The sequence below is a fragment of the Schistocerca cancellata genome, chromosome 1 (assembly GCF_023864275.1).
Source record: "Schistocerca cancellata isolate TAMUIC-IGC-003103 chromosome 1, iqSchCanc2.1, whole genome shotgun sequence".
NCBI lineage: Eukaryota > Metazoa > Arthropoda > Insecta > Orthoptera > Acrididae > Schistocerca > Schistocerca cancellata.
In genome coordinates, this window is record NC_064626.1 from 661,339,558 (window position 1) to 661,366,224 (window position 26,667).

Genomic DNA, 26,667 nt, shown 5'->3' on the forward strand with positions numbered 1-26,667 from the left:
AGAGACGCTATCAGTGAATCTGAACCATTCAAGGGATTTCAGGTGTGTGTTGCAGAAGGAATAGGAAGAATTCCTGTAGGTTATTCATAAACACTTTGACATAGGAAGATACCTTGTCTATATGTAGTAAAGTTCTACAGGATTTGTATGCATCTTCTGCTTTCAAAGGAGAAATTGGTATGGGTCAGAATGTGATTGAACTAACAAATTCGAATGAGGTGATGGATTTGGTGTTGGGAGAGTGTTGTCTGTGGCAGCATGGGCATGATGATGTTGGTTTTTAAAGACATAGCATCCCTGGTGATAAAGTTTGTGATGATGATGTGACAAGCACTGTGGAAAGGTAATAGAAAAATTGATAAGTGCCTTGGGTGTAGAGAGGGAGCTACAGGTAACACTGTGCAATAATGAAAATGTAAATTGAATGAAAATACTCAATTCATATGAGTTCTAATGTGCTGATTGCAAATATCCCAAAGGAAATTCAAAGTAGCTCTGGTTTTCATTTTACACTGTTTTATTACAGCGAGATAATTATATACAGATTTTTATGTTAAGTTTAAAATCAAATATTATAATAAACGAGAATAATGGAATGTAGTCGAATTAAATCGGGTGATACTGCGGGAATTAGATTAGGAAATGAGACGCGTAAAGTAGTAAATGAGTTTTTCTATTTGGGGAGCAAAATAACTGATGATGTTCGAAGTAGAGAGGATATAAAACGTAGACTGGCGATGGCAAGGAAAGCGTTTCTGAAGAAGAGAAATTTGTTAACATTGAGTATAGATTTAAGTGTCAGGAAGTCTTTTCTGAAAGTATTTGTATGGAGTGTAGCCATGTATGGAAGTGAAACGTTGATGATAAATAGTTTAGACAAGAAGAGAATAGAAGCTGAGGCACCAAGGGATCACCAATTTAGTACTGGAGCGTAAAAATCGTAGAGGGAGACCAAGAGAGGAATACACTAAACAGATTCAGAAGGATGTAGGTTGCAGTAGGTACTGGGAGATGAAGAACCTTGCACAGGATAGAGTAGCTTGGAGAGCTGCATCAAACCAGTCTCTGGACTGAAGACCAAAACAACAACATTATAATGGTTTGTCAAAATCATAATAACTAGTAACAATGGATTATATTATTGTTCCTGGTCTTACTTGTGTGCAATATTTTGGATATAAACATTATGATGCCATTTTTAGTGATCTTTTTGTCTCCCACCTCTTCAACTTCAGTGACTTTATTAATGCATGTAATAATTTCTACACTACCAGTTGTTCAAGTTGACTGCTATTGGAGTGAACAAAAATGACACGAGTTTATGTTAACAGTACTGACACATGTTGCTATGTTTGTGGAGGAGTGACATTTGCTTCACAAAAACAGAAAATAACTCCAGTGATTTAAAAAACTTGCAGTTGTTATTTTGGGTGCAAAATAGGTGATCAGGATAAATCCTAGGCTCCACACGTGATCTGCAACACTTGGGCCAGCAACCTCAGGAACTGGATGCATGGGAAAGGACATTCAATGCCTTTTGCAGTGCCTATGATGTAGCGTGAGCCAACTAACCATGTCAGTGACTGCTACTTTTGTGTAGTTCCTACTATCAAGAAAGGAGTATCGAAGAAGAAGAAGAAGAAGAAGAAGAAGAAGAAGCGGAGAGTGGTCCATCCTAACATTCCATCTGCCATATGTCCAGTTCTACATGGGGAAGGATTGCCAATACCTGAAATGCCGACAGAGTACGAGATTACTTCTGATGGAGATTCTGAATGTCCTGAACCATGTACATCACAAGATCCAGAGTTTCTTCCAAATATATCATCAACTGATGATTCACAAAAATAGACTCAAAATGAGTTAAGTGATCTCATTAGAGATTTGGAGCTCTCTAAAGCTAAGGCTGAGATCTTAGCATCAAGATTGCAGCAGCATAGTTTTCTGGAAATCAATGTAAATGTTTCATTATACCACATAAGAGAGCAGCAATTCACTCAATTTTTTTAACATGCAATTTAGTCTTGTGCCATGTGTAGATATAAATGGTCTAATGAAGGCTCTCACAATTAATTTCAACCCTGATGAGTGGAGACTCTTTATTGATTCATCAAAGTTGAGCTTCCTTCTATACCAGTTGGGCATAGTGTGCGTATGAAAGAGCCATCAAGTATAATGACTCTTAATGGAAGATTTGTGGTGACGTAAAAGTGGTTGCGCTGCTATTAGATTTGCAGTTAGGGTATACTAAATATTGCTGCTTTCTCTGTTGATGGGATAGCTGAGCTCATGCATCTCATTACAGTAAATATGAATGGCCCACCAAAAAATCTCTTCAACCATGTATAAAGAACATTAAGAGCGAACCTCTAGTAGACCCTAAAAAGATTCTGCTCCTGCCATTGCACATCAAGTTGGGTCTCATGAAAAACTTTAAGGGATTGAACAAAGATGCTGACGCATTTAAGTACTTAAGGTAAAAATTCCCTTAATTAAGTGATGCCAAAGTAAAGGAGGGCACCTTCGTAGGCTTTTTGGAGGCCATACTTTGATGAAATCATACAAGGTGATGAGAAGCAGGCATGGGAATGTTTTAAGACAGTCTGTTTACAATTAATATGGAACAAACAAGCAATAAATTACAAGGAGATTGTAAGATAACATGTTGTCATCTTATGAAAAACTTGGTTGCAAAATGTCATTGAAAATGCATTTTGTACATAGTCATCTTGACTTCTTCCCCAAAGATTTTGGTGCAATTGATGATGAACATGGGGAGCGATTTCGTAAAGATATTGCCACATTTGAGAAGAGGTATGCCAGAAAGTGGAGCCCTACTATTTTAGTCGATTACTGCTGGACTGTCATAAGGGATGTTCCTGAGTATGTGTATAAACATAAAGCTAGGTGAAAATGGTCATCTTCAGAATTTATCTCTGAACAAAATTTGTAATTGTATGTACTGTACATAAGGACATTTAACATTTGTAATCCTTTATATATCTTTGTGACCAGTTAGTTTATACATTTTCTTTTGTTCTTTACATAGTTCTGGTACAAAGTAGACTTACAAAGTATTTTCATTCATGTAATATTATCTTCATTTTTTTAATGCTTTACTTTTGTACTTCCAGAATGGCACTGAAATTTATCAATGCATAACACATAATTCGAGTAATTATTCACTTAAAATTTGTTATGCTGAATCTTGGAACATGAATGCATATTTAGTTAGTGAGTTATTTATACAAAAATGTAGATTACTGTTTTAAAAAGCTAGAGCTAAATATTTATGAAGATGATGATTTTGTATAATTTTATACTGAAATAAACATACCTAACTCAAAATCATGCAATTTACACACTTTCACTTCAAATTTGTTACGGGTGCTGATAACCTCGTTGTTGTGCGCCCTAAAACGCTAATCCTCATCATCATTCAAATTTGTTGTTCAGTGTAATTGTACAGCAATCCCAGTCATCAAAGAGCCATGATGGGACAACTAGCAAAGGACAAATGGATTTAGGTTTGTATTGTGTGCAGAACAAGTAAAAGGTGAAAAGGAAGATGGATTCATTTGATAGAGTTTGGAATGTGTGTCATGCTGGTCACCTGCTTTTGGCCATGTGCATATGTGTAGTTGGTAAAGAATAACATTTTTACCCATGCTTCATTTGTTCCTATAAATTAGTAAGGTATATGTAGGGAAAATGTTGTAACAAAATTTGGTTTCATAAAAACCTGGATTCTCGACCAACAAGCAACAGTACCTCCATTATGATAGCTGCCACCCATTCCACATCAAACGGTCCCTTCCCTACAGCCTAGGTCTTCGTGGCAAATGAATCTGCTCCAGTCCGGAATCCTTGAACCATTACACCAACAACCTGAAAACAGCTTTTGCTTCCCGTAACTACCCTCCCGACCTGGTACAGAAGCAAATAACCAGAGCCACTTCCTCATCCCCTCAAACCCGGAACCTTCCACAGAAGAACCCCAAAAGTGCCCCACTTGTGACAGGATACTTTCCGGGACTGGATCAGATTCTGAATGTGGCTCTCCAGCAGGGATACGACTTCCTCAAATCCTGCCCTGAAATGAGATCCATCCTTCATGAAATCCTCCCCACTCCACCAAGAGTGTCTTTCCGCCGTCCACCTAACCTTCGTAACCTCTTAGTTCATCCCTATGAAATCCCCAAACCACCTTCCCTACCCTCTGGCTCCTACCCCTGTAACCGCCCCCGGTGTAAAACCTGTCCCATGCACCCTCCCACCACCACCTATTCCAGTCCTGTAACCCGGAAGGTGTACACGATCAAAGGCAGAGCCACGTGTGAAAGCACCCACGTGATTTACCAACTGACCTGCCTACACTGTGAAGCGTTCTATGTGGGAATGACCAGCAACAAACTGTCCATTCGCATGAATGGACACAGGCAGACAGTGTTTGTTGGTAATGAGGATCACCCTGCGGCTAAACATGCCTTGGTGCATGGCCAGCACATCTTGGCACAGTGTTACGCCGTCTGGGTTATCTGGATACTTCCCACTAACACCAACCTGTCAGAACTCCGGAGATGGGAACTTGCCCTTCAGCTTATCCTCTCTTCTCGCTATCCACCAGGCCCCAATCTCCGCTAATTTCTAATTTCAATTTGCCGCCGCTCATACCTCACCTGTCTTTCAACATCATCTTTGCCTCTGTACTCCCGCCCCGACTGACATCTCTGCCCAAACTCTTTGCCTTTACAAATGTCTGCTTGTGTCTGTGTATATGCGGATGGATATGTGTGTGTGTGTGTGTGTGTGTGTGTGTGTGTGTGTGTGTGTGTGTCTGTGTGTGTGTGTGTGGCGAGTGTATACCTGTCCTTTTTCCCCCTAAGGTTAGTCTTTCCGCTCCCGGGATTGGAATGACTCCTTACCCTCTCCCTTAAAACCCATATCCTTTCGTCTTTCCCTCTCCTTCCCTCTTTCCTGATGAAGCAAGTGTTTGTTGCGAAAGCTTGAATTTTGTGTGTATGTTTGTGTGTCTATCGAGCTGCCAGCGCTTTTGTTTGGTAAGTCTCATCATCTTTGTTTTTAGATATATTTTTCCCACATGGAATGTTTCCCTCTATTATATTCAAATTATACAAATTGAAATCCCTGCACCACAGCATCATTATATACCGCTGAAGTGGCCAAAACAAAATGGGGCAGCCCACATCCACTTTATCAGTGGGCTGCACCATTTTGCATCGGCCACTGTAGCATCATGCTATGGTATCTTTGCATGGTGATTTAAATGCTTATCGGTGTAGCAGACATGTAGCTGCAAATAAACAAAAAATTATTTCAATAATGAAAAAGGATAAATGCTACTCGCCCTATAGAAGAGACATTGAATCACAGGCAGTCACAATAAAAAAAAGGGCTTTTAAAATGTTAAGCTTTGGACAAAGTTCTTCTTCTGAAGTAGACAACACACACTACATTAACACAATCACATACACATGGCTACTGTCTCCGGGTGCTACAGCCTGATTGCCATGTGTGTCTGAGTTTTGAATGTGTGTGTGTGTGTGTGTGTGTGTGTGTGTGTGTGTCTTTTCTGAGAAGAAAGACTTTGCCTGAAATCGTAATATTTTAGTGTTTCTTTTCACTGTGCCTGTTTGTAACTCATCATCATCTCTATATGGTGAGTAGCAACCTCTCCTTCCTCTATTGTTGTTATTCCATCCAGGACTTTCCCTTGTTTGAGAAACTAATTACTTAGCTTTATTTTTTTTTTTTTTCTATTAAAAAGTGTAGGACTTTCTTCGTAAAACAGTAAAATTGTACTTTTGACATAGTCTCTTCTACGTCTCACACTGTAATCTTTGGTACGTGGTACCTGAACAGTTAGGTAACCTAAATTCAGTGTTTTATTTTCCACAGCAATAATCTTGTAAATAGTCTTACATGTCAGTAAATTTATGAACTGTTTGCATCTGATACCAAGTAAAGGGATTCCTCTTTATTGCAGTCCAAAGAAAACTGACTTCATCCGAGCAAAATATCTGCATCTTGCATTCGTATTTAGACCAGGGAAAGATGAACCTCCCCTTCAGGAAGATGATTTAAGCCAGCAGCTACATTCCAGCGTGCGGACTGCCAATTTGGAGACTAGCCTTCGCCTTTTATCACAGGGGGCAGATCCTTGTTACTTCCATCAGGTAATGTTGCTGATAATAAAATGTTCTTTTTTATTTATTTATGCATTTTATTTTAAAATTTGGAAGGTATCCACTAGATCTGTAGGGAAAAAAGAGGTGGGTTCCAAATAGCAGTTTTGAAATAACTTCAATTTGTAACAGCAAGGGGGATTGGGATGTTGTTTCTGCAAATAAATTAGCTAACGTTTATTTTAGATGACGAGGTACCATGTAGGCTTACAATCTGTGATTGATTAAATTAGTTGACTACATTTTGGGTGACTGGGTCCCAGACAGACCTACAGAAAGTTTCTTATTTGCACATTCTAGGCTGCGCAGAGTGGCCGTGCGGTTTGAGGCACCGTGTCACAGATTGCGCTGCCCCTCCCGCCAGAGGTTAGAGTCCTCCCTCGGGCGTGGGTGTGTGTGTTGTTCTTAGCATAAGTTAGTTTGTTACTTTAAGTAGTGTGTAAGTCTAGGGACTGAACCTCGTCAGTTTGGTCTCTTAGGAATTCACACATTGTAGTGACTGATAGAATAACAGTATTAGCAAATAACTGGAGGTCATAGTATATTCAATCAGATAGTTAGTGTATTTGTTCTATCTGAATGAGACAATACTGAAAATATTTATATCGCTGTCAGATATACTGGCAGAATAGATTTTATTGTGGGGAAACAATGTCAAACTGGGGAGGGGGATAATAATAATTTTAATGTGAGATAAATAATTATTTTTCTGTATCTGACCACGAGTCATTAGGAGAAGACTGAGTTGTCTAGAATGAAGCTGGGAAAATTTTATGACCACAGATATATCACTTTGTTAATCACATTTCACGCACACATGGCTGCTGACTCTGACAGAAAAGGCCAGAATGCAGCTAACATGGGATGGTAGCAGCAGTCTGGAAGGAGCAGGGAAGGAGAAGGGATAGTCGTGTATGGGTGGAAGTAGAGAGGAACACTGTCTGGCTGAGTGTGCAGGGACTAGAATACCAACAGGCATAGCGTCAGGTGGTTTTGTGGCAGGGAGGTGGGGTGGAAAAAGGAACGAAAATAGAGAGAAGTGGGGAAAGATGGGTGGGCATGTTGGAAAAGGGCGGCAAACAAAGAGGATGGGAGATGAGACTGGGGAAGAGATGATAGGACAGAGGAGGTGGAAACTGTTGGGTTGAGGGTGGGGGAACAGTATGTTCCTGTAGGTTGAGACTAGGATGATTACAGGAGCAGAGAATGTGTTGTAAGGATAACTCCCATCTCTGCGGATCAGGGAGGACCCAGATGGTTTGGTGAGTGAAGGCGCCATTGAAATAAAGTATGTTATGTTCAGCTGCATGTTGTGCCACAGGGTGGTCAACTTCTTTAATGGCCGCAGTATGGCCACGACCATTCATTCTGGTGGACAGCTGGTGGTAGTCACACCAATATAAAAAGCTGTGCAGTGATTGTAGCAGAGCTGGTTAATGATGTGGCTGCTTGCACAGGTGGCCCAGCCCCTGATGGGATAGTATAAACCTGTGACAGGACTGGAGAAGGGAATGCTGATTGGCTGGACTGGGCAGGTCTTGGTCCGGGGTCTTCCACAGGGACATGATCTTTGGGGCAAGGGGCTAGGATTGGAAGAGGCATAGTCAATGGAACACCATTTTATGAGGAGTGGGAAGGATTTCGGGTAGGATGGCCCTCATTTTAGGACATGATGATAGGTAATCGAAGCCATGGCAAAGGATGTGGTTCAGTTGTTTTAGTCTGGTATCGTACTGGATGGTGAAGAGGACACTCCTTTGTGGCTGGTTCTTGAGGGTGGTGAGAGGTTGAGGGGGGGGGGGGGGGATGGCATGGAAGATCTGTTTGCAGACTAGGTTTGGGGGGGGGGGGGTAGTGTCTGTCTATGATGGCCTTGGTGAGACCCTCAGCATATTAGGCAAGGGAGTTCTTGTCACTGCAGATACTCTGTCCCCAGATGTCCAGGCTGAGTGGTAGGGATTTTTTGGTGTGGAAGGGATGACAGCTGTTGCTATGCAGGTACTGGTGGTGGTTGGTGGGTTTAATGTGGACAGAGGTGGAGATGGAGCCAGCAGAGAGGAGGAGGTTGCATGGTGGGTTGAAGAGGACCAGGTGAAGTGGATCAGAGAGAAAGTGTTGAGGTTGTGAAGGAATGAAGATAGGGTGTCTAGGCCCTGAGTTGAGATCATGAAGATATCATCGATGAACCTGAACTGGACTAGGGATTTGGCATTCTGGGAGGCTAGGAAGGTCTCCTCTACATGGCCCATAAACAGGGTGGCTTCAGAAGGTGCCATGCAGATACCCATGGCTGTGCTACAGATTTTTTTTGTATTCCTTGCCTTCAAAGGAGAAGTAGTTGTGGGTTAGAATAAAGTTAGTAAGGTGTATGAGGAATGAGGTAGGGGGTTTGGAGTATGAAGGATCCAGGGAAAATTAATGTTCAAAGGTAATGTAGCCATAAGACCATGGGCATGAAGGATGGTGGTGTATACGGAGGTGGCGTGAACAGTGATGATGAGTAGGCATCCGTGAGGTAAAGGGGTGGGGATGGTGGAGAGTAGGAGAAGGGAAGTAGTCGGTATCTTTGATGTGGGAGGATGTATTACAGGCAATTGGTTGGAGGTGTTGGTCAATGAGGGCCATAATTCTTTCATTGGGGCGCAATAACCAGTCACAATAGGGCATCCAGGATTGTTGGGTTTGTGGATTTTGGGGAGTATGTGGGAGTTGGGTGTGTCAGGGTGTCATAAGGATGAGGGAGGGAGATTCAGGGGAGAGGTTCTGGGAAGGTCCAAAGGCTGCGGTCACATTTGCTCTAATATTGATGATTCTGCCGACTACAGGCATAGGCCAGAGACAGTTGATCTTTTCAAATCAGTACACCACTACTTGTGCAGTCACACTATAACTGCTCTTATCTCACAAACATACAGACTTCGGACAACAATCGGTGCTGTTCATATCAGTTTGTTTTCTCTGGTCCAATCGACTGATGTTCTTGCACATGAAATATGGGGCATGAGAAAATGATAACTTTAGTCCAAGAAAGAGTGAGTTTGTGGCATTCTGAGAATGAAAATATCATAATTGTCATATAGTTCAGAATGTATGGACTGAAAGTGTAGGTTTATTGGAAACCTAAAATAGCCAAAATCTTTATTGGAAATTTTAGGAGTTGATTATAACCTCAAAAATTAATTTGTTCAAGTGAAAAGGGTGGTGTACCTTATATGCTTACAAGTGGTAGGTTGTCACTATTTCTCTACAAATTATTATTACTGCCTTCTGGTGTTTTATGCCAGTAGGGTAATGGTTCTGTTAGTATAAAGTGGTCTGCAAATGTGATATATGGTATTTATTTCCACTTTTAAGCACTTTAGTTTTTCAGAATGTCTTGCACTACACTATATGCTTCTCTTTCACCTGATTGCTAAATGACAGTCATTGAAGATTGACATACGTCTGCACAACTTTAAATAAACAACAGTGGAGGTCAACAAGATGAGCCTATATCTATTAGTAAAACTTGTCTGTTTATTCTGATAACTGACTGTGTATAGTACTCGTCATGTTCTTTATGAAAAAGAAAAGCTCACTCACATGTGTTCAGCGTGTCTTTAACGGCAGAAGCTGATATTCAGCACTCGTATCCAAGCACAGAGGTGTCATGGTATCCACTCCATCCTAGTAGATTAAAATATAATCTACTTCATACACAGAATAGATTCTAACCTAATGTAACCTCCTAGACACTGCCAAAAACTGACAGGAGATCGGATGCACTATGACCACTCTGTCGGATGATGATATCAGATGACATCTGGTGACCATGTCGAATGACTGTTATTGGCACCACTGTGATCCCACTCTAAGGCTGTAAGGGGGGATTGGAGGTTGTGTTATACTTCTGGGATGGGATCACTCTGGCAGAACTTACAGGTGGAGGAACAGATAACTGGCAGAGCCTACTGCCAGGCAGTCACTGTGATTCATGAAAAGAGTGATGGAACCTTTGTTTGCAGGTAGGATGATTAGGTAATGATTTGTTTTGAGGTTGCGTATGGCATATTCTTTCTTCTATATGCAAAGTTGGTGTTCTGAGGAAAGGACTTGGGTTAGGATGGTGAGGCTAAGTTGGTCAGGAATTCCTGGAAGGTGACCAATGGGTGGTTAGGTGGGAAGGGGTGAGGATGATGGTTGGATAGTGGTATGATCTGGGAGACACAGGTTTCAATGTTGGAATTAGGTTGGTTTTGGATGGAGGGATTGATGGCAAAAAGTGCTTCCATTGCAGGTATTGGGAGAAGGATAGTAGTACTTTGACAAGTACAGCACGGTTAAATTTTGGTTTAGGGCTAAAACTGAGGCCTTGGTATTGAACTGAAGCTTCTGTGGAGGAGCTGATGATTGTGGTGGAAAGGTTGAGAACAATGTTACAGGAATGTTTTGATTCTGGATTTGGTGGAGTGTTAGTAGGGAGGTTTGGGATATGTGGTTAGTTGTAAAGGTCACCTAAGAATGGGTTAGGTGCTATGAGGAGTGGACGAGGAGAAACACAGGGGTTGGATAGTGGTGCCCTGAGGCGGCAGGAGGATGTCAGCAGTTTGGATAACTTATGGAAGTGGTGTCTGGAATGCTTCTCCGGGTGCTGGAGAGCAAGGGATTCAATTTCAGAGATGTGCTGTATGAAGCAGGGATTCCACAGTAGTAGCGCCTTGCGGAGGGAATAGAGGGGCTTGTGGGATGCCTGTGCTATAGAGATGTGTTTTTGCAGTACCAGGTTAATAAGGGCCAGGAACTGGGGGAATGTGAAAAGGTGAAGGTCATTGTGAAAGGAGGTGTGGGATCGAGAGAGAAATTTTTGTTGTTAGGCCTTTTGGGGATTCCATGGGTTGTGTAGTATTAAGAAATAGAATGTGGGACGTTTATCCAGGGAAAGGGATACTTTTCTGAACTGGTGCAGAAAGTTGGAGCAGGGGTCCGTTGTGGCAGGAATGGTGTAAAGGAAATGGAAATGACGTGGTGAAAATAGTTGTTGATCATTGTGAGAGGAGCTGTATATGAGAAAAGATGCACAAAAAATACATAGACACACACAGAAACATGCACAGATACACACAGATGTGTAAAAATATGGACAGATTTGTAAACTTATACAAAATGCAAGCAACTATTTAAAAATATGTACAAATACATGATACATACAGTAACATGGGAGAAAGGAAACAAATAAGGTGTGGGAGGGCATGTTTGTTGCAATAAGGGAAGAGAGTGTGAGACTGGAGGTTGGGAGGGGGGGGGGGGGGTGTTAGGTCAAGGGTCACAAGTTTGTGTGGCATGGTCAGGTGTGGAAAATAAAATGCTAAAGTACATCAGGATGAGGGATGAGGAGGGATCAGTAAGATAAATATAATTGTAAATATTGGAGAAAAACTCTGTGGCACAGACGCTACATCAACAATCTATGTGGTCACAAAGCCTTCCAATGAAGTAAATAAAAATTCTGTACTGTTCATCTTCGAATGTAGCAGCATTTCAATGTACTACAAAAATCCGACTGGCAAGACTGTTGGGATGTTGTCAATATGGCCAACTATACGTTCTGAATTTTTTTCCTACCTGTGAGAAGAAATGGTTGCTAATAGGAACTTTTATGAATTGTGAATCACATGCAGTTTTCTCTTCACTATAAGAATAATACGAATATAAACATTTTGCCATGTATTCTTTCGTGTTTGCTGCTATCTCATTTAAATCCCGTCTGCCTAATAAATTACGAAACTAGAGTGAGACAACAGCAAACGCGGAAGAATATACATACCATGTCATGTTTATATTCGTATTATTCTTATGCTTGATAGTGATAGGGTCAGAAATGAAGCACGTCAATTGACTAGATTTTTAAATCTAAGATGACTCTAATTTCTGTGCAGAATGTAATGTAGTAAAGAGGTGTCTGCAAAGATTTTCAAATGGAGAAAAATGTTCGCTACACTCTTGTTCAGAACATCTATCATACACAGTCTATTATTTGGTTCTCGTTGATCATTATCAAAGAAAGCAGAAAGCAGCAGTGTAAGTAACAACAAATAGCACAAATAGCAGTCTCTTGCCATTGTTTCGCTAATGAGACGATTTCTCCCACTTTTTTTTTTTTTTTTAAAAGCGGCGGTAGCACTCACAAAAGCAAGCCATGCCACAAGCGGCGACAGGCCGTAAACACTTATTATCAGAATGCGACAAACAATGCATGACAGTACAGTAATGCATTTTCAGCTAAGAGTGACGTAAACACCTATAACAAAGAGAACGGCACTTACCAGATCAAAGAAAAATAAGCAATCAATTCAAACCAGACGAAGCACGTGAAAAAGGAAGGGTACCCGTATAAATACGGACGGAGCGCCTGACGCATAGCAATGGCTACCTGGTAAAGCTTAACTGCTAAGCTTATGACTCGAACCAAACTACTGTAGCTGTATCGTCATTCGTTCAACCTAAATTGTCTCTCATATTACAGTGGACCAACTTTGTTTCGATTTGGAGGTGCGGCCTAAAACTTTTCTCTCCCCTTGAATTTCGAGTCTCAAATTTCGGGTGTGGCTTAGATTCGGGAAAATTTTTTTCCTTGATTTTGAGTCTCATTTTTTCAGGTGCGGCTTAGATTAGAGTGCGGTTTAAATTCGAGTAAATATGGTAGATGTGGTTTTGAAAGTGGTGAATAAACACAAGAATGTCTGTTGACATTCTAGTCCCTGCACATCCCTTTCCTATGCCCTCCCCTCCAGATTGCTGCTTCCATCCCACTTGTTAGTTGCATTCTGGCCAGAGCTGCCGAAGTTGGTTGTCTCTTGTGCGCGAGGTGAGCTGGCTTGTGTGTATGGATGGTGTGTGTTTTTCTTTTTCTGTTTAAGGCTCTGTCTGAAAGCTTTGTTTAAGTGTCTTTTAATTGTGCCTGTCTGCAAATCTGGAGTTTCCATTGTTTTCTTTTAAAAGTGTCATTTAGTGTGTAATTTGTTCCTCCAGTCTGATAAGACTATTTACATCGTGCTGCACTATATTAATTGTATGAGTGAATTAACATGGTTTTATTAAAAGTATATTTTGTAATATGTGGCTCTAAAGAAAAAGCTACTATATATTTATATGTAACCCACTAAAGCAAAACACCATAAAATTGGCAGGTCCTGGGTACTTCACTAAAACTCAGTTTTTGAATGAGGGAGAGGGGTATGAATTTGAAAATGCTTTGCACGCTATCTGAAGGAAAATTTCTGTATATTAATAAAACACTAGTTGAACTACTGTTATAAGTATTCGGCCAAAGCACAGAAGCAAGAGTTAAACATGCAAATGAAATTTGTGAAACTGGGGTATTTTCTTCAGATTTGTGAAGTAATGTAATTAGCCGTTGAGGCGTAAAATGAAATTTTCTGAGAGGTAAAAACTAAACGATTCAATTCTGTTTCAGTCATGAAACTAAATTATTTTCAAAAGATCATTACTGTTATCATAATTTTGTTGGACTCTAATAATAATAATAATAATAATAATAATAATAATAATAATAATAATAATAATAATGATAATAATAATAACCCCCGTGGAGGCCCGGGAAAAGAATAGGCCTCCGGTATGTTCTGCCAGTCGTAAACGGCGACGAAAAGAACAAACCACTAATAGGGCTAACCCCCCTTTTAGTGTGATTACTTGGTTCAGGACAGAACTAAAGAAGCCTCGGACAAGCGCCGTCATGGTCGGGGACGACGCTTGAACCCTATGCCTGCCCACAATGGTAACGACACTGCTAGCCAACTGGAAAATGATTTAAATCCAAATAGAGGTGTTTTGCAGGATATGCTTCCTGCAACCACCCTAGAAGGAAAACAAAGACAGAGGATGAGATGGTCAGATGAAGTTAATCGACACCTCATGTTCTGTTATTACCAAGCAACAAACCTAGGAACCAACACAACTGGATACAGATCACAAGTATACACAACATTTATTACCAGATACCCGGAATTAAAATTTTTAACAGAACAACGACTAGCTGATCAGATCCGTGTAATAATCAAAAATAACAGGATACCCCAGTCAGAATTAGAAAACATCAAACAACAAGTACAACAAATACTGGAACAAAATAATGTGCAATCAGAAGAGGAAGAAAACACAGTAATGGACTCAAACATCCCAGAGCAAACAAACAAAGACCAACACGCATCAATTAAACAATCAGAGGAAAACGAAATCTTAAGACAGCCACCAGAACAAGCACAAATAGAACACGAAGAGACACATGTGTTAGATATAGAAGAGAAATTTCAGCTGACATATATAGAATACAAAGACACAAATACAGACATTAGACCATTCTTGCATAGACCGCCAAATAACCCACAATCGAAAGAACAATAAAAACTATCAACACAATCATACACAACAAAATAAATGAAAACACAACTATGGAAGAGTTACAACTACTGGTTTATATAGGAGCACTCACTACACTAAATATACACACTAGGCAGAGATCAGAACAAACCAACACACAGAAGAAACCCACAAAACCAGCATGGCAACACAGGCTACAGATCAGAATAGAAAAACTGAGAAAAGACATCGGACAGCTAACACAATTTATAAGAAATGAAATATCAGACAAAAAACGAAAAAGGTTAGGTAAAATCTCACAACAAGAAGCGATAGAGCAATTAGATGAAAAAAAGCAGAAATTACAAGCATTGGCCAAACGACTTAGAAGATACAAAAAAAGTGAAAATAGAAGAAAACAAAACCAAACATTCAACACAAACCAAAAGAGATTTTACCAAACAATGGATAACACACACATTAAAATAGACAATCCACCAAACATAAGACATGGAACACTTCTGGAGCAACATACGGTCAAACCCGGTACAACATAACAGGCATGCATGGTGGATACAAGCAGAAACAGACTCATACAAGATGATACCACAAATGCCTGAAGTGATAATTTTACAACATGAAGTCACCGCAGCAATTAATTCTACACACAATTGGAAAGCCCCTGGAAATGATAAAATAGCAAATTACTGGCTAAAGAAGTTCACCTCAACACATTCACATCTAACTAAATTATTTAACAGTTACATTGCAGACCCATACACATTCCCTGATACACTTGCACATGGAATAACCTATCTGAAACCTAAAGATCAAGCAGACACAGCAAACCCAGCTAAATATCGCCCCATAACATGCCTACCAACAATATACAAAATATTAACTTCAGTCATCACACAGAAATTAATGACACATACAACACAGAACAAAATTATAAATGAAGAACAAAAAGGCTGCTGCAAAGGAGCACGAGGATGTAAAGAGCAACTGATAATAGATACAGAGGTGACATATCAAGCTAAAACTAAACAAAGGTCGCTACACTACGCATACATTGATTACCAAAAAGCCTTTGATAGTGTACCCCACTCATGGTTACTACAGATATTGGAAATACACAAAGTAGATCCTAAATTGATACAGTTTCTAAACATAGTAATGAAAAACTGGAAAACCACACTTAATATCCAAACAAATTCAGATAACATCACATCACAGCCAATACAGATTAAGCGTGGAATATACCAAGGAGACTCATTAAGTCCTTTCTGGTTCTGTCTTGCTCTGAACCCACTATCCAACATGCTAAATAATACAAATTATGGATACAATATTACTGGAACATACCCACACAAAATCACACATTTGCTATACATGGATGATCTAAAACTACTGGCAGCAACAAATCAACAACTCAACCAATTACTAAAGATAACAGAAGTATTCAGCAATGATATAAATATGGCTTTTGGAACAGACAAATGTAAGAAAAATAGCATAGTCAAGGGAAAACACACTAAACAAGATGATTACATATTGGATAACCACAGCGACTGCATAGAAGCGATGGAAAAAACAGATGCCTATAAATAGCTAGGATACAGACAAAAAATAGGAATAGATAATACAAATACTAAAGAAGAACTAAAAGAAAAATATAGACAAAGACTAACAAAAATACTGAAAACAGAATTGACAGCAAGAAACAAGACAAAAGCTATAAATACTTATGCTATACCAGTATTGACCTACTCATTTGGAGTAGTGAAATGGAGTGACACAGACCTAGAAGCACTCAATACACTTACACGATCACAATGCCACAAACATAGAATACATCACAGACATTCAGCAACAGAAAGATTCACATTAAGGAGAAAGGAAGGTGGAAGGGGATTTATAGATATAAAAAACCTACATTATGGACAGGTAGACAATTTAAGAAAATTCTTTCTAGAACGAGCAGAAACTAGCAAAATACACAAAGCAATCACTCATATAAATACATCAGCTACACCATTGCAATTTCATAACCAATTCTACAACCCTTTAGATCACATAACATCAACAGATACAAAGAAAGTAAATTGGAAAAAGGAAAACACTACATGGCAAGCACCCGTATCATCTAACACAGCCACACATAGATCAAGACGCATCCAACACATGGCTAAGAAAAGGCAAGATATACAGTGAGACGGAAGGATTCATGATTGCAATACAGGATCAAACAATAAACACCAGATATTACAGCAAGCATATTATTAAAGATCCCAATACCACAACAGATAAATGCAGACTTTGCAAACAACAAATAGAAACAGTAGATCACATCACAAGCGGATGTACAATACTAGCAAATACAGAATACCCCAGAAGACATGACAATGTAGCAAAATAATACATCAACAACTTGCCATAAAACATAAACTAATAAAACAACACGTTCCCACATACAAGTACACACCACAAAATGTACTGGAGAATGATGAATACAAATTATACTGGAACAGAAAGATTATAACAGATAAAACACCACCACATAACAAACCTGACATCATACTCACCAATAAAAAGAAGAAATTAACACAACTAATTGAAATATCCATACCCAACACAACAAATATACAGAAGAAAACAGGAGAAAAAATTGAAAAATACATCCAACTGGCTGAGGAAGTCAAGGACATGTGGCATCAGGATAAAGTCAACATTATACCAATTATACTATCAACTACAGGAGTCATACCACACAATATCCACCAGTACATCAGTGCAATACAGCTACATCCAAACATATATATACAACTACAAAAATCTGTAATTATTGATACATGTGCAATTAACTGAAAGTTCCTAAATGCAATATAACATATACGGTACAGTTAAAAGGAAGTCATGCTTGATCAAGGTCCGCGTCACTGTCCATTTTGACCAGACATAACGTCTGAAAATAGAAAGAAATAATAATAATAATAATAATAATAATAATAATAATTATTATTATTATTATTATTATTATTATTATTATATGGCTTATCAACAATTACTTTTCTCAGTTAGTGTCATTAGTGAGGTGAGGTTATAGGTTCTTCACATAGTCCACCCATTACACACATACATTGTGCTTTCTCCAATACATTGCTGATGATAAAAGTGAGATACATAACAAATGCTAAATATCTCAAGAAAAGTCTTCTCCATGTTGTAGATAGTTACTGCAGTAGTCCAGAAATTGCTTCAGTACTCGCTTTGAAACAGATAAATGAACTAATTGACAGTATTACACAGCAGAAACTACTTAGAGGCTACTGTAGTGCTGTACACATTATTATTATTATTATTATTATTATTATTATTATTATTATTATTATTACTACTACTACTACTACTACTACTACTACTACTACTACTATTTGTGGCTGTGGTCAGACAAAGAGCATTAACAGCCTGAAATATTCCAATTTCTACCAGTTCAGAAGCACAGAGTGCAGCAGTCAAGTGATTACCAACAGTAAGTATGGTGCACACATTTTAACTTGGTTGACTTTAAATGGGGTTGCATTGTGCATGTAAAGCAAATGCCACAATGGTGAGGAGTAAAGCAGAGGAAGTATGTTTTGTAACAAGTGTCTTTTCTCACTGTGAATAGTTAGCTTTCTTATCTGAGAAGGAATTGTATGTAGCGCTTGCGAGACACACACACACACACACACACACACACACACACACACGTTCTGTATATCATTCATCCATAATTTTAAAAATAAGTGTTCCTGGAAAAGTCTTTGATTGTACACTTTAGTTAGGTGCTGAAGTTGGTGATAATGTTGTGGGTGGGGGGATACTAGCTAATGTCTAATTGCATTCAGAGGTAATGGTCTAAGAAAAGTTGGGAACAACTGATCTGGTGTCACATGTGTCAAAATTACTCATAACAGCTAATACAGAGTCTTACTGGCAATCATTCTTTCCACACACCATTTGTGAGTGGAATAGAGAAGGGGGGCCAGTTAATGGTACAAAAGTGCCCTTCGACACATCCCGTCAGGTGGCTTTCGGAGTATTGATGTAGATGTAGAACAGTACTTATTACTAAAGAAAAGAAGGGGAAATTGAAAGTATACAAGGAAAGGACAAGTCTGACTGTAGTAGAATGGATATCTGAGAAATAGTTTCAGCATTTTACTTGTTTAGATTTAGGAAAGACAAGAAAACATACACTGCAATTTTAAATTTGGGGGAAAAAATAGATAATGTGAATTAGAATAAAATATTTTTGCTCTGAGACAGGAATAGAAATGTAATCTTTTCTCTGTTTGCAAAGCAGACAAGTATCAATGGAATGGTTCAATAGGTGAAGGTGACTTCTACATCTACATGTGCATAGATACTCTGCAAGCCACCCTATGGGGCTACTACTGATATTAAATTTGAAAATCGAAGAGGCACTGAGTAAAGATCTGTTTCAGTGTGGAAGTACATTTGTAATGTACAGAATATCAGCATGGTATGAATCACTGATGACATAGCAGTCATCGGTGATGATAAACAGAATTTGAGCTGGTGTTAATGAAATGGAGTGAATGCTGGCTGATAGCTGTAACAAGTAAAATTAAGGTAATTGTGTATGTGACAGGTGGAAATGCTGGACGGTTAAATGATGAACTCGAAGAATACTCTTGGCGAGTTTGTGAATTTTGCTGTCTTGGAAGTAAAGTTGATAAAGAAGGAAGATGCAATAAAGAGATATCAACAAGAATTTCAAAAGGACAGCTCTGTATGGTTGTGAAAACTGGACAATGGGGAAGACAGAAATATAGTATTATGGGAGACCATTGAAGATGAATGTGATTGACAAAGTGAGAAATGAAAACATCCTTCTCTGAGAAAAAGATGTCTATTAAGGAATGTAACAAATCAGAGAGAGAAAAAAATTGTTATTCTCATTTTATGGTAAGTGCCTGTGAAAGTACTTGAAGTGATGGAAAAATTAAAGAATAGCCAAGGTCAGGCCTCTTCTGTAACTTTTCTATACTGTGTCCATTTCTGACACCTATTTTTCTCAACTTTTTGTGAGTGAAAATTTCATTTCAGTAGGAGCTATTCCAGCTTCCTAAAGACAGTGATACACCTCCAGTGGCTTGCACCTGTTCTTTCACAGAGCTGAAAGCACGGCAGCCAGAGGTTGCTAAGTGGGGCATGTAGGAAGGGTGTGAAAAACTTACACAGTCAAATCTCCTAATTTTCTCCACAGAATGAGGCTGCATGTTGTTGTGCTGCAGGATGATCTTCTTTGCAGGGTGTCTGAATGAAGCAGACAGCATTAATTGCTTGTCCAGGCAACCAGAATGCAAATGTACGTGCCTCAGAATACAGTGTCTATAACTTTTGAGCTGATATCTGCCCTTGCTGAAATTTTTTGATCACAAATCCAAATGTGGCCATTCTGTTATCTGGCACACTATATCAGGTTTTTAATGGGGGGCCAGCTTCCATCCCTTATCAAAGTATTCGTAAGTAAAAAATTATCAAATTAGTTTTGAAAGGACTGTAGAAGGCTTTGGGTGATGATTCTTCTCTAAACCTTATGAGCACAAACTTTGTGGTAAGCCAAGCTGTGACCCTTTTTGTGCACTGCACTATATCATATTGTAAATTCTACTGTGATTTCATTCACGGTTTTTGTATCCCGTGCGTGGGTAGGAGCAGGAGCAGAAGCAGGAAAAATACGTCGGTACTGCACGTAAGTAAAAGTGATTTATTGGTGCAAAAACAAGTTGATACATGGTTACACAACTTGCAATGAGATGCGATGCCGAGACCCATTGTATGTAGAGCAAAGCTGAAGCGAAGTGTTCCGGCCGTCTGCTCTTGATCTAATGGGCAGAATCAGGAGCGGAGCTCATAGATCTCTCCCACTCTTGCTAGAGTGCACTGTCGTCGGTGTCTGTTGTAGTGCCAACTTAAGAACTTGTGTTTACACCGTGGCATCGTTGCTATTGATACCACATCCCTCCCCCCCTGAAACTATGCACTGTCATTGAGTATGGCTTCTGACGGTGGGTGGAGGGACCCAGGGGCGGCGCAGCTGAGGGGGCGGACAGCGGAACTGCCAGGGTGCGCGGTCCACCCGCAACTCCGAATTGATCGTGAAGGGGCAAGGAAAACACCCCGTGGAAAACCTGGCCAGGCCGCACTGCCACTGTGTATGCTCGGATGAGGAGGTAGGGCAACGACCTCCATGGGCGCCGGTGCCGGCGGTAGTGGAGTGACGTCAGCCTCAGCATCCATCGGTTCTGCCACAGCAGAGTAACATGGCGGCAGCAGCGGCGGATGGAGGTGGGGTGGTGGCTGTGGCGAGAGGCATCCGTCCGGTGCAAGTGACTGGACCAGCAGCGGCTACGATGGCAGACGCTTCCGCAGCGGAGGCGCGAGCGGCAGAGGCGTTGTTGGTGGAGTCGTGGACTGAGACAGAGGAAGCCACGAAGCCTCCAATTCTGCCGGAAAACAACCAGCGGCAGAAAACCAAGGATGGCACAAATGAATCTGGTTCTGGTGTCGCTTGACAGTGCCGGAGGGTTGAGAAATGAGAAATAAGGCGCGGCCAAGCTGGCGAAGAATGCACCCCTGCACCCAGTGCTGCCTGCCAGAGAAGACGCGATAGAACACCAAATCATACGGCGCCAAGCAAGAACGAGGCGAAGCAGTGAGAGCGTGTGGTGGCGGGTGCAATAGCTGCAGGAGCGACTGATGGGCGCGACCATGTAGCAGTTCTGCTGGGGAAGGGGTGTTACGCGGCTGAGAGCGATATGAAGCAAGGAAAGTCCAGAGCGCGTGCTCGCGAGCGTGCTCATCTGAGACTTAAACGTACGCACAAAGCATTCAGCCTCATTGTTCAACTGGGGGTGGAACGGGGCTGAGGGCAGATGGCGAATGCCATTAGCAGCACAGAACTTTTCAAACTCTGAAGACACGAATTTGGAGCCATTGTCGGAGACAATAACTTCAGGAAGGGCCTCAATACAAAAGATAGATTTCAAAACCCGAATAGTACTGGCAGATGTAGTAGAAGACATAGGCACAACAAAAGGAAAGTTACTGTACGCATCAATGACTATCAGCCAGTGGGTGTCCCAGAAAGGACCCGCAAAATCAATATGAACGCGCTGCCAAGGCGCAGTAGGAGTCAGCCGCACACAGAAGCGCTTGCGGGGAGCAGATTGATGCTCTGCACAAGAGCAACAGTTAGCAAGCAAATTCTCAATTTGTTTATCAATGCCGACCCAAGTGCAGTGACGACGCGCTAATTGCTTCATCCGCACTATACCCCAGGGACCAGCGTGCAGTAAACGGAGGATTTCCGACTGCAAGGAACGAGGTACAACCACACGAAATTGGTCATTGTCAGTTCGTAACAAGATAACACCGTGGTGTACAGACAAGTTTGATGTTGCACAAAGTAACGCCATACAAGAGGATCTTGAATCTGCATAGCAGATGGAGGCCATTGATTATGAATATACTGCAAAAGAATCTGCAAAGAAGCATTGGCAGCTGTCGCGGAAGCAATGCGACGAAAATCCACTTGAAAACCATCAGCTAATTCCTTATCTTGCGAATCAATAAACATGCAGGACAGTTCGGAAGAATCAAACACTTTGTCTGGATCAATAGGTAGATGAGACAAAGCATCAGCATTGCCATGCTGGGCCATAGGCCGAAACAAGATTTCATAATTGTAGTTAGACAAAAACAGACCAATGTTGCAACTTTTGTGCCGTAAGGGGCGTAACTGGCTTTGACGGGTTGAATGACGACGTCAAAGGCTTATGGTCAGTGACCAAATAGAACATACAACCGTACAAAAAATCATGAAACTTTGTCACTCTATATACAATAGCTAAAGCTTCTTTATCGATTAGAGCATAGTTTTGCTGGGCAGAATTGAGCAACTGAGATGTAAAAGCGACCGGGTGATCGACAGAATTAATGTGATGCAAGAGAACTGCCCCGATGCCGTGAGAAGATGCATCGACAGCCAAAACAACTGGTTTGTAGGAATCAAAAGGAATCAAACAGCGATCACTCAACAAAGCAGATTTGAGCTTGTGGAAAGCAGCGTCACATTCCGAAGATCAAACAAAAGGAATGTTCTTATGCCGAAGGCAATGCAAAGGCGTTGCAATCTGTGCTGCATTTGTATAAATCGAATATAATATGAAATTTTGCCCAACACAGACTGAAGTTCTTTAAGTTCCTTGGTGCTGGCAAGTCTCTAATTGCACTGAGATGTGACTGCGAGGGGTGGATACTTTGTCCGTTAATCATATGTCCTAAATACTGAATCTCAGTTTGAAAAAATTTGCACTTGTCTCTCTTACACTTTAGTCCTGCCTGCAAAAGTACTGTAAATTCTGCAAATGTTCGTCAGGGGTGCGACCTGATACAACCAATATCGTCCAGATAATTTGAGCAACCAGGGACAGTAGCACACAACTGCTGCAAGTAAGACTGAAAAATAGCAGGAGCGGAAGCACAACCGAATGGAAGGCGGCGAAACTTGAACAAACCAAGGTTAGTGTTGATCACAAAATAGCACTGCGACTGTTGGTCTAGCGGAATCTGAAAGTATGTATCCCGCAAGTCAGTTGTGGAAAAAATTTTCCTGTACCAAGCTTATCAAAAATGTCTTCAGGACACGGTCAGGGAAACGTATCTACCACTGGCTGGCGATTTACTGTAGACTTAGTCAGCACAAATACTGACACTACTGTTTGGTTTCTTCACACAAACTATAGGCGAAGCAGAAACAGGTTCAATGACACCACTGTCTTGCAAATGCGTAAGTTCAGCAGCTACGGCGTCGCGCAATGCGTACAGTACTGGGCATGCGCTCCGTAAAATAGGCATGGCATTGTCTTGAACTACAACATGCAAAGTCTGTGGCGCAACCAAGGCCATCAGAAAAAGAGTTCAGCAAAATCATCCCATAGTGCAGCAACACTGTCTGCACGGTCACTAGTTTTGATGTCCTGAATTGCGAGGCCAAAAAGTTCAAATGCGTCCATGCCAAAAATGTTCGTAGCATCACTAGAGCGGAGCACATGGAAAGACACTGTGCGGGTCGTTGCAACATACGTGGCTTGCAAACTACATATGCCGAGCACTGAGATTTCCTGTCCAGTAAATGCAGTCAGCATGGAATGCGAACGACAAAGCGGGAGTGAACCAAGGAAGTCATACGTTGATTTGTTCAGTAAAGAAACTGACGCACCAGTGTCCAGCTGCAAGTGAACAGGTTCGAGGTGCTTCAGTCTGGAACCGCACTACCGCTACAGTTGCAGGTCCGAATCCTGCCTCAGGCATGGATGTGTGTGATGTCCTTAGGTTAGTTAGGTTTAAGTGGTTCTAAGTCTAGGGGACTGATGAGCTCAAATGTTAAGTCCCATAGTGCTTAGAGCCCCCCCCCCCCCCCCACCTCCCCCTTTTCTGACACAATAATGATTGAATGTCACAGTGAAAACTAGTCAGTCAGTTGCAAGGCATTACAACAGACACAGTGTACACGTTGCTGTAGTACAGAAAGTTGACACTGTCTTTAAATTATGCAGTAAGTTGGTTTGTTATATAGTTTACACTCTGTTGTGTGTTTGCTTTTGTACCCGGCATTTTAAGATGTGCAGCTATTACGTGGTCAGATATATTACACTGTCAGGATGCAGACTTTCACTCTAACTGACATAGTTGTCACACTTTTTAGATCGCGTTGGGGACTGGAGATTTTGGGGAGGTGTGTACTATGTAAAGACTGGTGTACTGATATTCGTTTCTCTGTGAAACGACATAATACAGGGTGGCGATTCTTCTGGAAAACCTAGAATTCTCAGGGAATTACATTTCATCTACAATAATCAGGAAAATCTCGGGGAATTTCACAAATTTCATAAAATCTCAGGGAATGCTATGTTTTTGTGCTAACAATGGAATATAATTGTATTGAGTTTTGTAGGTCACAAATTTTAAAATACAGTAAACTCTCATTTATCTGAATCGTGTTGGTCCGAAATTTGCTTTACCCGAACAAATTTTACAATTTTTTTGCGCCTCACATTGGCGCTGTCTGACGCTTTGTGCAGCTACGCTTTTGGCTAGCTAGACTGACACTTGACAAGTTTAAACTTGTCTGCACCTGGAGCCATGTGTCTACTGATAATTAGTGCAGTGGCCTGTGTCAAAAGTCCGAGTGTCATCAATTCGTGTGTGTGTTGGTTGAGGCTTTAGTGTGTTTCTTGTTCGTATTGTGTGGTTTCATGCTATTGCCATTTAGTGGAACTCCTTGGAAGTACAGTATGTACAGTATCACTCTATGCAGCTCGACATAGCCTTGTCGAAACTGACAATGAGACTGTGGCACCAAACACTTTCTGCCTATTGTTGGTACATCAGATGAAGCCCAGCATTTAACAGTTTAACAGTGAACATACTGCACACTGTTGTGTTGCCTTGTGGGCTTAGGTAGGACAGGGAGAGGGGATAGAAGCATTGAATGTTTTAATTCGATAGCTGCCACAGCCTGGTTTCAAAAGTCAAAAGTGTTGTCAAGTGCGTCTCGAGTGTTGTCAAGTGCGTCTCGAGTGTTGTCAAGTGCGTCTCGAGTGTTGTCAAGTGCGTCTCGAGTGTTGTCAAGTGCGTCTCGAGTGTTGTCAAGTGCGTCTCGAGTGTTGTCAAGTGCGTCTCGAGTGTTGTCAAGTGCGTCTCGAGTGTTGTCAAGTGCGTCTCGAGTGTTGTCAAGTGCGTCTCGAGTGTTGTCAAGTGCGTCTCGAGTGTTGTCAAGTGCGTCTCGAGTGTTGTCAAGTGCGTCTCGAGTGTTGTCAAGTGCGTCTCGAGTGTTGTCAAGTGCGTCTCGAGTGTTGTCAAGTCATGCATCTGTGCATTTTCGATTTAATGTTTAGTACTCGCGCTACATGCATTAAAATGTCCAAAGTTAAAAGTGGCCAAAAGCCGAAAAAGAATCAGTCGAGTGTCGCGCTTTGCAGAGTACTGATGCTGGTGAGCCACCCGCGAAAGTTGCTGCAGATTTGAATGTCGGTAGGAGTATGATTATTGCTTGAAAGACAAATTGATCACAAATTGAAAAATTTTGTTGCATCCAAGCGTCACGCAGCGTAGTGAAATCTCGAAAAACAATGAGAAGAGGTGCACATCCTCAGTTAGAAGAGGCCTTATTTTTGTGGCACGAACAAATAAGAGTTAAATGTATGCAAGTTTCAGGTCCTCTACTTCGTCAAAAAGCAATAACTTTTTATGGGCTGATTGAAGGAAAGGAGCAAGAATTCCTTGGAAGTGATGGCTGTCTGGATCAGTTGTAGAAGCGGCATGGCATTTGTGAAATTGCCAATACCGGTGAATCATTATCTGGGAATGAAACCACTATTGCTGGTTTTAAGAAGAAACTGCACACAATCATTGACAAAGGAGGTTATATAGGCGGTCAGCTTTACAACTATGATTAAACTGGGTTGAATGACAAATTTTGTCAACAAAAACCCTCGCCTCTAAACAAGAAAAAACGGCATCTGGATATGAAAAAAAGCAAAGAAAATTACTGTCCTCACATGCAGTAATGCCACTGGCAATCATAAACTGTGCCTTACTTTAATTGGGAAATCCAAAAAACTGAGAGCATTTAGATGGCAACCTGCTGATAAACCTTTGCCATTGTGGTACACGAATCAGTCTAACATATGAATGAACAGTGCCATCTTCAAAGAGTGGTTCCAGAGTGAGTTTGTTCCAGCTGTAGAAAAATACATGGAGGAAAATGGACTTCCTCGAATAGCGCTACTTCTTGTGGCCACCACTCCTTCTCACCCAGATGATCTACAAGATGGGGATATCAAAGTTATGTTTCTCCCACCAAACGTCATGTCTCCATGTCAACCAATGGCCCAAGATGTTTTTGAGGTGATGGAAAAAACATTACAGATGCAAGCTGCTTTGGTTTTATCCAAAATTATTATTGTCCGAACCAGTCGCCATCCTGATAATTTCGGATAAACAGGAGTTTACTGTATTTAATATT

At 40.8% G+C, this 26,667-nt stretch overlaps 1 protein-coding gene across 1 annotated transcript in view; it reads left to right on the plus strand.

The window, feature by feature from the left end:
- Positions 1-26,667, plus strand: part of LOC126183679 (ARF GTPase-activating protein GIT1) — a 288,183-nt gene that overhangs the window by 67,400 nt on the left and 194,116 nt on the right. Inside the window, exon 3 of the mRNA XM_049925857.1 lies at positions 6,008-6,197. Within this exon, the coding sequence (XP_049781814.1) occupies positions 6,008-6,197 (190 nt within the window). The remainder of the gene's footprint in view (positions 1-6,007; positions 6,198-26,667) is intronic.